This window comes from Ctenocephalides felis, unplaced genomic scaffold (assembly GCF_003426905.1).
Source record: "Ctenocephalides felis isolate EL2017-DRISC unplaced genomic scaffold, ASM342690v1 CF-g0.4_SCAFFOLD_01758, whole genome shotgun sequence".
Lineage (NCBI taxonomy): Eukaryota > Metazoa > Arthropoda > Insecta > Siphonaptera > Pulicidae > Ctenocephalides > Ctenocephalides felis.
The window spans coordinates 1505-16341 of record NW_020537912.1 but is presented as its reverse complement, the minus strand read 5'-3'; the positions used below and the strand labels follow the sequence as shown (position 1 = coordinate 16341).

The window sequence follows — 14837 nt, the reverse complement described above, 5'->3', positions numbered from 1 at the left end:
ACTAATGAATATTCCAAAAACAAATCCGTATTTGGGTACGAAATATAGAAATAAATCAAATCCTTGGTGGGACGAGGAGTGCAACAAAGTGAAGAAAATAAAATCGGAAGCAATTAAGAAATACAAAGAAATACCAAACATAGACAATTATATAAAATACAAGCGAGCGGTAGCTAAGTGTCGATTTGTATTTAAAAAGAAAAAATACGATAAATGGACAGAGTTTTGTAACTCTTTCTCCAGAGACATGTCTTCACAACAAATCTGGCACCATATAAAGGTCATGAAAAATGGAGCCACTCGAACCAATGCATTTCCTAATAACTTAGCTGATCAGTTTCTTAACTCACTTACTCCGGATACGGTAATTAATGACGTCAACATACAGGACATGGAAAAAAATGACGAATTAGAAGGTCCCTTTACCATTGATGAATTACATTTGGCACTAAAAAGGAATAGTAATACTGCGCCGGGTAATGACAATATACATTACCCCATGCTAAGTAACCTATCAGATAAGGGGAAAAAAATTCTACTGAAGGTCTTCAACGACATCTGGACTAAAGAGATTGCTGTAAAAGACTGGAGGACATATATCACAATACCAGTTCTAAAGCCTAATAAGGATGCAACAAAAATAGAATCATATCGGCCGATTTCTCTAGCGTCATGTATGTCCAAAACATTCGAACGCTTAATGAAAAGAAGAATCGAGTGGTGGCTCGAGAATAAGAAGAAATTGCCAAGTTACATGCAAGGTTTAGAAACAAAAGAGGCACGTATGATGTTCTAACTAGTTTCGTCTATGAAATTCACAACAACCTGGCCAAGAAAAATTGTGTATTGACTATCAACTTGGATTTGGAGAACGCATACAACAGGGTTCAAATACCGATTTTAATAAACATTCTATATGAATTAAAACTCCCTAAGAGATTTATTGTTCACATTTATCACTTATTGAAAGATCGAAAATTAGTCCTCAGATGTAAAGATACACATTATGGGCCACGGTATATGTCGGAAGGCTTACCTCAGGGTTCTGTCCTTAGTCCCTTGTTGTTCAACGTATACACGGCACACCTTCAAAATGAGATTGGCCAGGACGCTCGGATCATGCAATATGCAGATGATCTAATATTATCACATAGTGGAGTGTCATTAAATGATGTGATCAAAAAAATGGATCAGACCATGACGTCATTTGGAAAATGGACCACATCACTGGGATTTTCAATCTCCGAGAATAAAAGTGCAGTATCGTTTTTCACCAGACAAAGGAATTCTATTGCGATGGAGTCAATAAAATTAGGTAGATACACCTTAAAAATACAAACTACCACAAAATGTCTGGGTTTGACTATAGATAACAAATTACGATGGGGTCCACATTTGGAAAATCTGTCAAGAAAATGTGAAGATGCATTAAATATCTTGAGAGTATTAAATCACATGATGTATGGCGCTGACGTGAAGGTTGCAATCAGGATATATAAACAGCTTATATTATCTAAACTTGATTATGGCTGCTTCATTTATGGGGATGCAAGTAAAAATCTACTACGCAAACTGGATACCCTGCAAAATAAAGCTATAAGGTATTGCCTGGGAGTTTTGCGTTCAACGCCCATTAACGCCTTACATGTGGAAGCACACATAATGCCTCTGCATTTGAGGAGGAAACTGTTAGCAACGAAATTCGTTATTGACAGAATAAGGTCCAACAACGTAGAGGTGATACAAAAAATTAGTAGTGCTAACAACTGTCAGAACAGACAATATTGGCAGAATAAGAAGAAACCTATACTTATGTCAGTGATCTCAGAAACTGAATACAAATGCAAGCCATTAGAAGAACAAAACAAAGCAACAAAATTCTACTTCAACTATGAAATCACGACTACAAACCTTCAAAATATCATACAGACGGAATTTTGTAATATATATAGCAGTCCAATTGATTGGGGGTATAGATTAGAAATTGAAGATAAAATTAAAAACACGTTTCCGGACTTCGAGGTTTTCTTCACAGATGGTTCAAAAGGTCCTGAGGGCGTAGGTGCTTGCATCTATCATCAGAACACTAACTTATATACTAAATATAAGTTAGATATAAATGCGTCGATTTATACAGCTGAAATGTACGCCATAAACAAATGTATTCGGAACATCGCCTCACTTAGCTTGGAGAAAGCCGTTGTATTCAGTGATAGCCGATCATCTTTAGAGAGCCTGCTATCTATAGGCAGGGACCCAAGTTTTTTAGTGTTAGATACTCTTAATCATATACATAACATACTCTCGAAAAGAAAATCCGTTTACTTAATTTGGATCAAGAGTCATATTGGAGTAACAGGGAATGAAGCTGCTGACAAAGGAGCAAAAGATGCAATAAACACGGGTATAATCGTAGAAGATGGAATATCCCACCAAGATATCAAAAACCTATTTAAGGCAAAGATATACAAGGAGTGGCAATTGGAATTCCAAGAGTCAAGTCGTGAAAAAGGACAGTTTTATGCAGCCATACAAGAACAAATTCCTGTCAGACCATGGTTGACAAATTTACGAGGAGTCGTCATTTTTACTGCATTTTTAATCGTCTGAGAACCAATCACACCTTTACGCCTTTCCACTTGAATAGGATCGGAATTAACATCAATCCGTATTGTCATTGTCTTGGCGAAGCAAATAATGCAGATGCCAATCACCTAATTATGGAGTGTAGACATATGGAGGAAAAAAGAGAAAAACTATGGAATAAATTAACAAAACTGAGGATCCCACTTCCCACAAACCTGAGACTGATGTTGGCAGACACTGTAACTTATGATGCTATATACGAGTATATATGTGAAACTAGATTAATGGTATAGAGATTCAACATGTGTAATTAAAATTAGGTGTATATGTATATTGATGTGTCTTTGTGTATGTATATGCGTGTGTATGTATATATATGTATATGTATGTGTATATATATATATATAGGTGTGTGAATGAGTATGTATGCATGTGGATTTATATATATATGTATAATAGTCTTAATTTTTGTAGATGTGAAATTCTGTAGACAATGGCCAATGTACAAGCTTACAAAGCCAATAAAAAATAAATAAAAAAAAAAAAAAAAAAAAAACCATTTTTATCGTCACTACGATATAAAAAAATTAGATTTGGAAGCACCGCGTATCGATCCTGGTACCTCTCACATGCTAAGCAATCAAGGTTTCACGTGCTTCATACTCAACAATCTCTCACAACAATTTTTATCGTCTCCAAGACATAAAATAGTAAGATTTGGAAGCGCCGGATATCGATCCCGTTACCTCTCACATGCTAAGCGAGCGCTCTACCACTTGAGCTACGCCCCCAACGCATGTTGTTGGTTTATTTTCGACAACAACTTTCAACAATTTTTATTGTTGGCAAGACAAAATAGTAAGATTTAGAAGCGCCGAGTATCGACCCCGGTACTCTGCAAGTGAATCCATTGCATTCAAAAATTTTACGTATTTTATACTTAATAATCGCTTGCAACAATTTTTTTCGTCATCAAGACATATTAAACTAAGTTTTGACAGCTCCGGTTATGAATCACGGTACCTCCCACACGCTAAACGAGCGCTCTACCACTTGAGCTGCTTTTCCGGCAAATAACGCCATTTTATTCAAAGGTTTCACGTGTTTTATTCTCAACAACGACTCAACAATTTTTATCGCATCGGCACCGGTACCCTGCAAGTGAAGCCATTTCATTCAGAAATTTCACGTATTTTATACTTAAAAATCACTCACAACAATTTTTATCATCATCAAGACATAACAAAATAAGATTTGAAAGCGTCGGGTATCGATACCAGTAACTCTTACATGCTAAGCGAGCGCTCTACCACTTGATCTACGCCTCCGTCAAGTGACTACATTTTATTCAAACGTTTTACTTGTTTTATTCTCAACAACCACTCACAACCATTTTTATTGTCACCACGATATAAAAAAAATAGATTTGGAAGCACCGCGTATTGATCCTGGTACCTCTCACATGCTAAGCAATCAAGGTTTCACGTGCTTCATACTCAACAATCTCTCACAACAATTTTTATCGTCACCAAGACATAAAATAGTAAGATTTGGAAGCGCCGGGTATCGATCCCGGTACCTCTCACGTGTTTTACCACGTGTTTTATACTCAACAATCATTCACAACAATTTTTATCGTCACCTAGACATAAAATTCTAAGATTTGGAAGCGCCAGGTATCGATCCCGGTACCTCTCACATGCTAAGCGAGCGCTCTACCACTTGAGCTACGCCCCCAACATATGTTATTGTTTTATTTTCAACAACCACTCTCAACAATTTTTCTTGTTACCAAGACAAAATAGTAAGATTTGAAAGCGCCAAGTATCGACCCCGGTACTCTGCAAGTGAATCCATTGCATTCAAAAATTCCACGTATTTCATACTTAATAATCACTTGCAACAATTTTCTTCGTCATCAAGACATAATAAACTAAGTTTTGAAAGCGCCAATTTTGTATAACGGTACCTCCCACACGCTAAACGAGCGCTCTACCACTTGAGCTACGTCCCCGGCAAATAACGCCATTTTATTCAAAGGTTTCACGTGTTTTAATCTCAACAACCTCTCAATAATTTGTATCTTATCGGCACCGGTACCCTGCAAGTGAAAATATTTCATTCAGAAATTTCACGTATTTTATACTTAAAAATCACTCACAACAATTTTTATCATCATCAAGACATAACAAAGTAAGATTTGAAAGCGTCGGGTATGGATACCAGTAACTGTTACATGCTAAGCGAGCGCTCTACCACTTGAACTACGCCCCCGTCAAGCGACACCATTTTATTCAAAGGTTTTACTTGTTTTATTCTCAACAACCACTCACAACAATTTTTATCGTCACCACGATGTAAGAAAGTTAGTTTTGGAAGCACCGCGTATTGATCCTGGTATCTCTCACATACTAAGCAATCAAGGTTTCACGTGCTTTATACTCAACAATCTCTCACAACAATTTTTATCATCACCAAGACATAAAATAGTAAGATTTGGGAGCGCCAGATATCGATCCCGGTACCGCTCACACGCTAAGCAAGCGCTCTACCACTTGAGCTACGCTCCCGTCATGCGACACCATTTTATTCAAAGGTTTCACGTGTTTTATTCTCAACAACCACACAAACGCCGGGTATCTATCCCGGTACCTCCCACACGCTAAGCGAGCGCTCTACCACTTGATCTACGTCCCCGGCAAATAACGCAATTTCGTTTGAATTGTTTTATACTCAACAATCATTCACAATAATTTTTATCGTTACCACGATATAAAAAAATTAGATTTGGAAGCACCGCGTATCGATCCTGGTACCTCGCACATGCTAAGCAATCAAGGTTTCACGTGGTTCATACTCAACAATCTCTCACAACAATTTTTATCGTCACCAAGACATAAAATAGTAAGATTTGGAAGCGCCGGGTATCGATCCCGGTACCTCTCACATGCTAAGCGAGCGCTCTACCACTTGAGCTACGCCCCCGTCAAGCGACACCATTTTATTCAAAGGTTTCACGTTTTCAAACAATTTTTTTCGTCATCAAGACATATTAAACTAAGTTTTGAAAGCGCCGGTTATGAATCACGGTACCTTCCTCACGCTAAACGAGCGCTCTACCACTTGAGCTACTTCTCCGGCAAATAACGTCATTTTATTCAAAGGTTTCACGTGTTTTATTCTCAACAACCACTCAACAATTTTTATCGTATCGGCACCGGTACCCTGCAAGTGAAGCCATTTCATTCAGAAATTTCACGTATTTTATACTTAAAAATCACTCACAACAATTTTTATCATAATCAAGACCTAACAAAGTAAGATTTGAAAGCGTCGGGTATCGATACCAGTAACTCTTACATGCTAAGCGAGCGTCTACAACTTGATCTACGCCTCCGTCAAGTGACTACATTTTATTCTCAACAACCACTCACAACCATTTTTATCGTCACCACGATATAAAAAAATTAGATTTGGAAGCACCGCGTATCGATCCTGGTACCTCTCACATGCTAAGCAATCAAGGTTTCACGTGCTTCATACTCAACAATCTCTCACAACAATTTTTATCGTCACCAAGACATAAAATAGTAAGATTTGGAAGCGCCGGGTATCGATCCCGGTAACTCTCACGTGTTTCACCACGTGTTTTATACTCAACAATCATTCACAACAATTTTTATCGTCACCTAGACATAAAATTCTAAGATTTGGAAGCGCCGGGTATCGATCCCGGTACCTCTCACATGCTAAGCGAGCGCTCTACCACTTGAGCTACGCCCCCAACATATGTTATTGTTTTATTTTCAACAACCACTCTCAACAATTTTTCTTGTTACCAAGACAAAATAGTAAGATTTGAAAGCGCCAAGTATCGACCCCGGTACTCTGCAAGTGAATCCATTGCATTCAAAAATTTCACGTATTTTATACTTAAAAATCGCTTGCAACAATTTTTTTCGCCATCAAGACATATTAAACTAAGTTTTGAAAGCGCCGGTTATGAATCACGGTACCTCCCACACGCTAAAGGAGCGCTCTACCACTTGAGCTACGTCCCCGGCAAATAACGCCATTTTATTCAAAGGTTTCACGTGTTTCATTCTCAACAACCTCTCAACAATTTTTATCATATCGGCACCGGCACCCTGCAAGTGAAGACATTTCATTCAGAAATTTCACGTATTTTATACTTAAAAATCACTCACAACAATTTTTATCATCATCAAGACATAACAAAGTAAGATTTGAAAGCATCGGGTATGGATACCAGTAACTGTTACATGCTAAGCGAGCGCTCTACCACTTGATCTACGCCTCCGTCAAGTAAGCAAGCGCTCTTCCACTTGAGCTACGCTCCCCTCATGCGACACCAAGAATGTTAGTTTTGGAAGCACCGCGTATCGATCCTGGTATCTCTCACATGCTAAGCAATCAAGGTTTTACGTGCTTTATACTCAACAATCTCTCACAACAATTTTTATTGTCAACAAGACATAAAATAGTAATATTTGGAAGCGCCGGGTATCGATCCCGGTACCTCTCACATGCTAAGCAAGCGCTCTTCCACTTGAGCTACGCTCCCGTCATGCGACACCAAGAAAGTTAGTTTTGGAAGCACCGCGTATCGATCCTGGTATCTCTCACATGCTAAGAAATCAAGGTTTCACGTGCTTTATACTCAACAATCTCTCACAACAATTTTTATCGTCACCAAGACATAAAATAGTAAGATTTGGAAGCGCCGGGTATCGATCCCGGTACCTCTCACATGCTAAGCAAGCAGTCTACCACTTGAGCTACGCTCCCGTCATGCGACACCATTTTCTTCAAAGGTTTCACGTGTTTTTTTCTCAACAACCACACAAACGCCGGGTATCTATCCCGGTACCTCCCACACGCTAAGCGAGCGCTCTACTCCTTGATCTACGTCCCCGGCAAATAACGCAATTTCGTTTGAAGGTTTCACGTGTTTTATACTCAACAATCATTCACAATAATTTTTATCGTCACCCAGACATAAAATTCTAAGATTTGGAAGCGCCGGGTATCGATCCCGGTACCTCTCACATGCTAAGCGAGCGCTCTACCACTTGAGCTACGCCCCCAACGTATGTTATTGGTTTATTTTCAACAACCACTCTCAACAATTTTTATTGTTACCAAGACAAAATAGTAAGATTTAGAAGCGCCGAGTATCGACCCCGGTACTCTGCAAGTGAATCCATTGCATTCAAAAATTCCACGTATTTCATACTTAATAATCACTTGCAACAATTTTGTTCGTCATCAAGACGTAATAAACGAAGTTTTGAAAGCGCCAATTATGTATCACGGTACCTCCCACACGCTAAGCAAGCGCTCTACCACTTGACCTACGTCCCCGGCAAATAACACATTTTCATTTAAAGGTTTCACGTGTTTTATACTCAACAATCATTCACAACAATTTTTATCGTCACCTAGACATAAAATTCTAAGATTTGGAAGCGCCGGGTATCGATCCCGGTACCTCTCACATGCTAAGCGAGCGCTCTACCACTTGAGCTACGCCCCCAACATATGTTATTGTTTTATTTTCAACAACCACTCTCAACAATTTTTCTTGTTACCAAGACAAAATAGTAAGATTTGAAAGCGCCAAGTATCGACCTCGGTACTCTGCAAGTGAATCCATTGCATTCAAAAATTTCACGTATTTTATACTTAACAATCGCTTGCAACAATTTTTTTCGTCATCAAGACATATTCAACTAAGTTTTGAAAGCGCCGGTTATGAATCACGGTACCTCCCACACGCTAAACGAGCGCTCTACCACTTGAGCTACTTCTCCGGCAAATAACGCCATTTTATTCAAAGGTTTCACGTGTTTTATTCTCAACAACCACTCAACAATTTTTATCGTATCGGCACCGGTACCCTGCAAGTGAAGCCATTTCATTCAAAAATTTCACGTATTTTATACTTAAAAATCACTCACAACAATTTTTATCATCATCAAGACATAACAAAGTAAGATTTGAAAGCGTCGGGTATCGATACCAGTAACTTTCACATGCTAAGCGAGCGCTCTACCACTTGATCTACGCCCCCGGCAAGTGACTACATTTTATTCAAAGGTTTTACTTGTTTTATTCTCGACAACCACTCACAACCATTTTTATCGTCACCACGATATAAAAAAGTTAGATTTGGAAGCACCGCGTATCGATCCTGATACCTCTCACATGCTAAACAATCAAGGTTTCACGTGCTTCATACTCAACAATCTCTCACAACAATTTTTATCGTCACCAAGACATAAAATAGTAAGATTTGGAAGCGCCGGGTATCGATCCCGGTACCTCTCACATGCTAAGCGAGCGCTCTACCACTTGAGCTACGCCCCCAACATATGTTATTGTTTTTATTTTCAACAACCACTCTCAACAATTTTTCTTGTTACCAAGACAAAATAGTAAGATTTGAAAGCGCCAAGTATCGACCCCGGTACTATGCAAGTGAATCCATTGCATTCAAAAATTCCACGTATTTCATACTTAATAATCACTTGCAACAATTTTCTTCGTCATCAAGACATAATAAACTAAGTTTTGAAAGCGCCAATTTTGTATAACGGTACCTCCCACACGCTAAACGAGCGCTCTACCACTTGAGCTACGTCCCCAGCAAATAACGCCATTTTATTCAAAGGTTTCACGTGTTTTATTCTCAACAACCTCTCAATAATTTTTATCTTATCGGCACCGGTACCCTGCAAGTGAAAACATTTCATTCAGAAATTTCACGTATTTTATACTTAAAAATCACTCACAACAATTTTTATCATCATCAAGACATAACAAAGTAAGATTTGAAAGCATCGGGTATGGATACCAGTAACTGTTACATGCTAAGCGAGCGCTCTACCACTTGATCTACGCCTCCGTCAAGTGACTACATTTTATTCAAAGGTTTTACTTGTTTTATTCTCAACAACCACTCACAACAATTTTTATCGTCACCACGATGTAAGAAAGTTAGTTTTGGAAGCACCGCGTATCGATCCTGGTATCTCTCACATATTAAGCAATCAAGGTTTCACGTGCTTCATACTCAACAATCTCTCACAACAATTTTTATCGTCACCAAGACATAAAATAGCAAGATTTGGGAGCGCCAGATATCGATCCCGGTACCTCTCACATGCTAAGCGAGCGCTCTACCACTTGAACTACGCCCCCGTCAAGCGACACCATTTTATTCAAAGGTTTCACGTGTTTTATTCTCAACAACCACACAAGCGCCGGATATCTATCCCGGTACCTCGCACACGCTAAGCGAGCGCTCTACCACTTGATCTATGTCCCTGGCAAATAACGCATTTTCATTTAAAGGTTTCACGTGTTTTATACTCAACAATCATTCACAACAATTTTTATCGTCACTTAGACATAAAATTCTAAGATTTGGAAGCGCCGGGTATCGATCCCGGTACCTCTCACATGCTAAGCGAGCGCTCTACCACTTGAGCTACGCCCCCAACGTATGTTATTGGTTTATTTTCAACAACCACTCTCAACAATTTTTATTGTTACCAAGACAAAATAGTAAGATTTAGAAGCGCCGAGTATCGACCCCGGTACTCTGCAAGTGAATCCATTGCATTCAAAAATTTCACGTATTTTATACTTAAAAATCGCTTGCAACAATTTTTTTCGCCATCAAGACATATTAAACTAAGTTTTGAAAGCGCCGGTTATGAATCACGGTACCTCCCACACGCTAAAGGAGCGCTCTACCACTTGAGCTACGTCCCCGGCAAATAACGCCATTTTATTCAAAGGTTTCACGTGTTTCATTCTCAACAACCTCTCAACAATTTTTATCATATCGGCACCGGCACCCTGCAAGTGAAGACATTTCATTCAGAAATTTCACGTATTTTATACTTAAAAATCCCTCACAACAATTTTTATCATCATCAAGACATAACAAAGTAAGATTTGAAAGCGTCGGGTATCGATACCAGTAACTTTCACATGCTAAGCGAGCGCTCTACCACTTGATCTACGCCCCCGGCAAGTGACTACATTTTATTCAAAGGTTTTACTTGTTTTATTCTCGACAACCACTCACAACCATTTTTATCGTCACCACGATATAAAAAAGTTAGATTTGGAAGCACCGCGTATCGATCCTGATACCTCTCACATGCTAAACAATCAAGGTTTCACGTGCTTCATACTCAACAATCTCTCACAACAATTTTTATCGTCACCAAGACATAAAATAGTAAGATTTGGAAGCGCCGGGTATCGATCCCGGTACCTCTCACATGCTAAGCGAGCGCTCTACCACTTGAGCTACGCCCCCAACGTATGTTATTGGTTTATTTTCAACAACCACTCTCAACAATTTTTATTGTTACCAAGACAAAATAGTAAGATTTAGAAGCGCCGAGTATCGACCCCGGTACTCTGCAAGTGAATCCATTGCATTCAAAAATTTCACGTATTTTATACTTAATAATCGCTTGCAACAATTTTTTTCGTCATCAAGACATATTAAACTAAGTTTTGAAAGCGCCGGTTATGAATCACGGTACCTCCCACACGCTAAAGGAGCGCTCTACCACTTGAGCTACGTCCCCGGCAAATAACGCCATTTTATTCAAAGGTTTCACGTGTTTCATTCTCAACAACCTCTCAACAATTTTTATCATATCGGCACCGGCACCCTGCAAGTGAAGACATTTCATTCAGAAATTTCACGTATTTTATACTTAAAAATCCCTCACAACAATTTTTATCATCATCAAGACATAACACAGTAAGATTTGAAAGCGTCGGGTATCGATACCAGTAAATTTCACATGCTAAGCGAGCGCTCTACCACTTGATCTACGCCCCCGGCAAGTGACTACATTTTATTCAAAGGTTTTACTTGTTTTATTCTCGACAACCACTCACAACCATTTTTATCAGTTCGATTGTAGCAGCCGAGCGATTCACATCGAATAAATAAATCGTAAATAATTGCATAATGTCTTCCGAGTCGGATGGTCAGTGCGGCCGACCACCTGACCCAAACCTTTTTACCTGCCGCTCTGCGATTGGAGAGATAACAGCAGATGCAAAGAACACTTGTTTAAATAGATCGAGTGACATGGATTTTTGTGATACTGAAAGTGTAATTAGTGTAGAAAATGAATCAGTTAGTAGTTGTGATTTGAACATTAAGAATAGTGTTAATGTTAATTATAAATATAATATCAACGATGTAAGTGCAGATAGTAATAAAAGGGAAACGTTAGAACAAAAGGAAAACAAAGGGGAAAACCGTAATTTAGCGTCAAATAATAGTGATACAACAATGGAAATAACAAAAGATCTAATAAGTGATAACAATATAAACGATCAAAATAAATCAGATGAAAGAGTTAATCCATTAAATAATTTGATACGTTTCGAAGGTTGCGATATGGGCCCTTACACTATATTTGTTGAATCCAAGGACAAAAATATAGGCCGACTACACCCGATGGCCTTGGGAAAAATCATACATAATGCAAGGGGCATATTTCAAATTTGGTTTGACAGAAGTTTCGGTATAGGAAAAAAATAAAGTAAAGATGGAATTTAAAAGCGCCAGGGTGGCGAACAAAATTCTAGATGACAAAATTTTAGAAAAAAATAATCTGAAGGCATACATCCCAAAATACCTACTTGCAAGGCATGGCATAATATTTGATGTGGATGCGAATCTCTCAGAACAAGAAATTATAAACGCCATTGAAACAGACATTCCGGTTATAGACGTGGTATGTTTAAGACCGAAAAATAATAATACATAAAATACTCATCACAATGTGTCAAATTAACGTTTAGGGGGCAAAGTTTACCGAATAAGGTAGCTATACATTCGGTAAAATGTGAGGTTCGACCGTTTGTACAGAAAGTGGTCCAATGCTACAAATGCTGTCGGTTCAATCACGTTAAGGACCAATGTAGAGGAAAAGAGAGATGTATGAAATGTTCCGGAGACATAATGCGAAAATATGTATAGCATCCAAAATTTCTATGTGCGTTGTGCAATGGGGATCACCCTGCAAATGATAAAGAATGCACGGTATTTATTAAAAATAAAAAAATTAAAGAAATTATGGCTTGGCAGAATCTAGCATACCATGAAGCCAGAAATATATTATATAAAGACAGCTATGCAAACAAGTCAAAAGCCGGATTCAGTTTCACGGGCAAAGATAAAGAATTTCCAGGTTTGTATGCAAAACCTGCATCTAGTACAGACAGCAAGATAACTAAAAATAGGTTCGACGCCCTTTCTGATTTAGAGGAGGAGGAGCAACCGGAATTTTTAAATCCGACACCTTTCATAAACCTAAAAGAGCGACTTACAAAATTACAAAAGCAATACTCCATTCAATTCTGGATCCTCAATAAAAAACAGTCAGTGAAGAACCTGTATCAAATAGAAATAACAAAACCCGAATTTAACCTCAACCCAGAAAAAAAGGTTAAAACCGAGCGTGAACGTGAATCTGCAATAGTCGAAAATAATAGCAATGTTCAACAAGATGGTTCATTAAATTTCTTAAACGAATTCATTGAAAAATTAAACATATATACATTCCTATAGCGCTGAACATTATAACCTGTTGTCAGAAATACTAAACAAAATGATGAGGTCCAAAGTTGGACCCGACAAACAAGTTTGATTTGGCTGTGAGCACAGTATATTACGTATGGAAGCTTAAAATTATTTAGTGATAATAACTTAAAATAATAATATATATAATAATAATGCTAAAATTATTCAAATCAATATCAGATCTGTTTTTTCAAATAAGCTGCATCTAGAATCCTATTTAAACACACCAACCATATAGATATCGTAATATTATCTGAAACATGGCTCAAAGATAATAATAGATTTCAGATATCTGATACGCCTTTATATCAAAGAATAGGAAGATGGTTATGGAGGAGTTGGAATACTTATCCACCGAAGATACCAATTCAGACGTTAAATTTAAACAGTTTCATTACCAATAAAATTCAGATTTGTGGATTAAGCTGGCCATACATAACATAACACTTAATATTGTGGCGATTTATTGTGCCCCCGGGCACAAGACAGGAACGGAATATTGGGTGTCGCTATTCCAGGAACTAAATCAACCGTTAATACTAGCAGGGGACTGTAATGCTCACCACATAAGTTTTGGAGGGTTAAAAACAATAATGCAGGCATAATCTTAGTGAAGCCATAAACTCAGAGGGTTTATGTCTTATGAATGACGGAACACCTACAATGATAAGAAGACACGATAGGAATCCTTCCGCGTAGACTTACAATATGCAGCCCATCAGTGATGATTAGGGCTGAATGGAGTGTATTAAATGAACTCTAGGGTCTGATCATTTAGCAATTAGTATTAATGTTAAATTAGGCAATGATAATAAGTTTAAATACAATCATAGTCCAGTAACAGATATCGGTGGAAAATTAAAGATGCAGATTGGTCAGGTTATGCGCAAACTGTAGACAGAATGTTTGTCGAATACTAATCTCAACTCTAATCCGATGATTTCCTATTCCAAGTTTATTGAATGCATTAATAATGCAGCACTAATGAATATTCCAAAAACAAATCCGTATTTGGGTACGAAATATAGAAATAAATCAAATCCTTGGTGGGACGAGGAGTGCAACAAAGTGAAGAAAATAAAATCGGAAGCAATAAGAAATACAAAGAAATACCAAACATAGACAATTATATAAAATACAAGCGAGCGGTAGCTAAGTGTCGATTTGTATTTAAAAAGAAAAAAATACGATAAATGGACAGAGTTTTGTAACTCTTTCTCCAGAGACATGTCTTCACAACAAATCTGGCACCATATAAAGGTCATGAAAAATGGAGCCACTCGAACCAATGCATTTCCTAATAACTTAGCTGATCAGTTTCTTAACTCACTTACTCCGGATACGGTAATTAATGACGTCAACATACAGGACATGGAAAAAAATGACGAATTAGAAGGTCCCTTTACCATTGATGATTACATTTGGCACTAAAAGGAATAGTAATACTGCGCCGGGTAATGACAATATACATTACCCCATGCTAAGTAACCTATCAGATAAGGGAAAAAAATTCTACTGAAGGTCTTCAACGACATCTGGACTAAAGAGATTGCTGTAAAAGACTGGAGGACATATATCACAATACCAGTTCTAAAGCCTA

The 14837-nt window shown here is 38.0% G+C and overlaps 1 protein-coding gene and 9 non-coding genes across 10 annotated transcripts; 1 reads left to right on the top strand and 9 right to left on the bottom strand.

Annotated features, from left to right (window-relative positions):
- The first annotated feature begins 1020 nt into the window (after positions 1 to 1020).
- On the top strand, positions 1021 to 2610 carry LOC113374377. The gene has a single exon (XM_026614469.1). The coding sequence runs from the start codon at positions 1021 to 1023 to the stop codon at positions 2608 to 2610; it is 1590 nt and encodes a 529-aa protein (XP_026470254.1).
- Positions 2611 to 4250: 1640 nt separating this feature from the next.
- Trnaa-agc lies at positions 4251 to 4323 on the bottom strand. The gene has a single exon. It is a non-coding gene; the product is annotated as a tRNA-Ala (tRNA).
- Positions 4324 to 5498: 1175 nt separating this feature from the next.
- On the bottom strand, positions 5499 to 5571 carry Trnaa-agc. The gene has a single exon. It is a non-coding gene; the product is annotated as a tRNA-Ala (tRNA).
- A 726-nt stretch (positions 5572 to 6297) lies between these two features.
- Positions 6298 to 6370, bottom strand: Trnaa-agc. Its single transcript has one exon. It is a non-coding gene; the product is annotated as a tRNA-Ala (tRNA).
- Positions 6371 to 7098: 728 nt separating this feature from the next.
- On the bottom strand, positions 7099 to 7171 carry Trnaa-agc. Its single transcript has one exon. It is a non-coding gene; the product is annotated as a tRNA-Ala (tRNA).
- A 450-nt stretch (positions 7172 to 7621) lies between these two features.
- Positions 7622 to 7694, bottom strand: Trnaa-agc. The gene has a single exon. It is a non-coding gene; the product is annotated as a tRNA-Ala (tRNA).
- A 376-nt stretch (positions 7695 to 8070) lies between these two features.
- Positions 8071 to 8143, bottom strand: Trnaa-agc. The gene has a single exon. It is a non-coding gene; the product is annotated as a tRNA-Ala (tRNA).
- A 760-nt stretch (positions 8144 to 8903) lies between these two features.
- On the bottom strand, positions 8904 to 8976 carry Trnaa-agc. Its single transcript has one exon. It is a non-coding gene; the product is annotated as a tRNA-Ala (tRNA).
- Positions 8977 to 10036: 1060 nt separating this feature from the next.
- On the bottom strand, positions 10037 to 10109 carry Trnaa-agc. The gene has a single exon. It is a non-coding gene; the product is annotated as a tRNA-Ala (tRNA).
- Positions 10110 to 10869: 760 nt separating this feature from the next.
- Positions 10870 to 10942, bottom strand: Trnaa-agc. The gene has a single exon. It is a non-coding gene; the product is annotated as a tRNA-Ala (tRNA).
- Positions 10943 to 14837: the final 3895 nt, after the last annotated feature.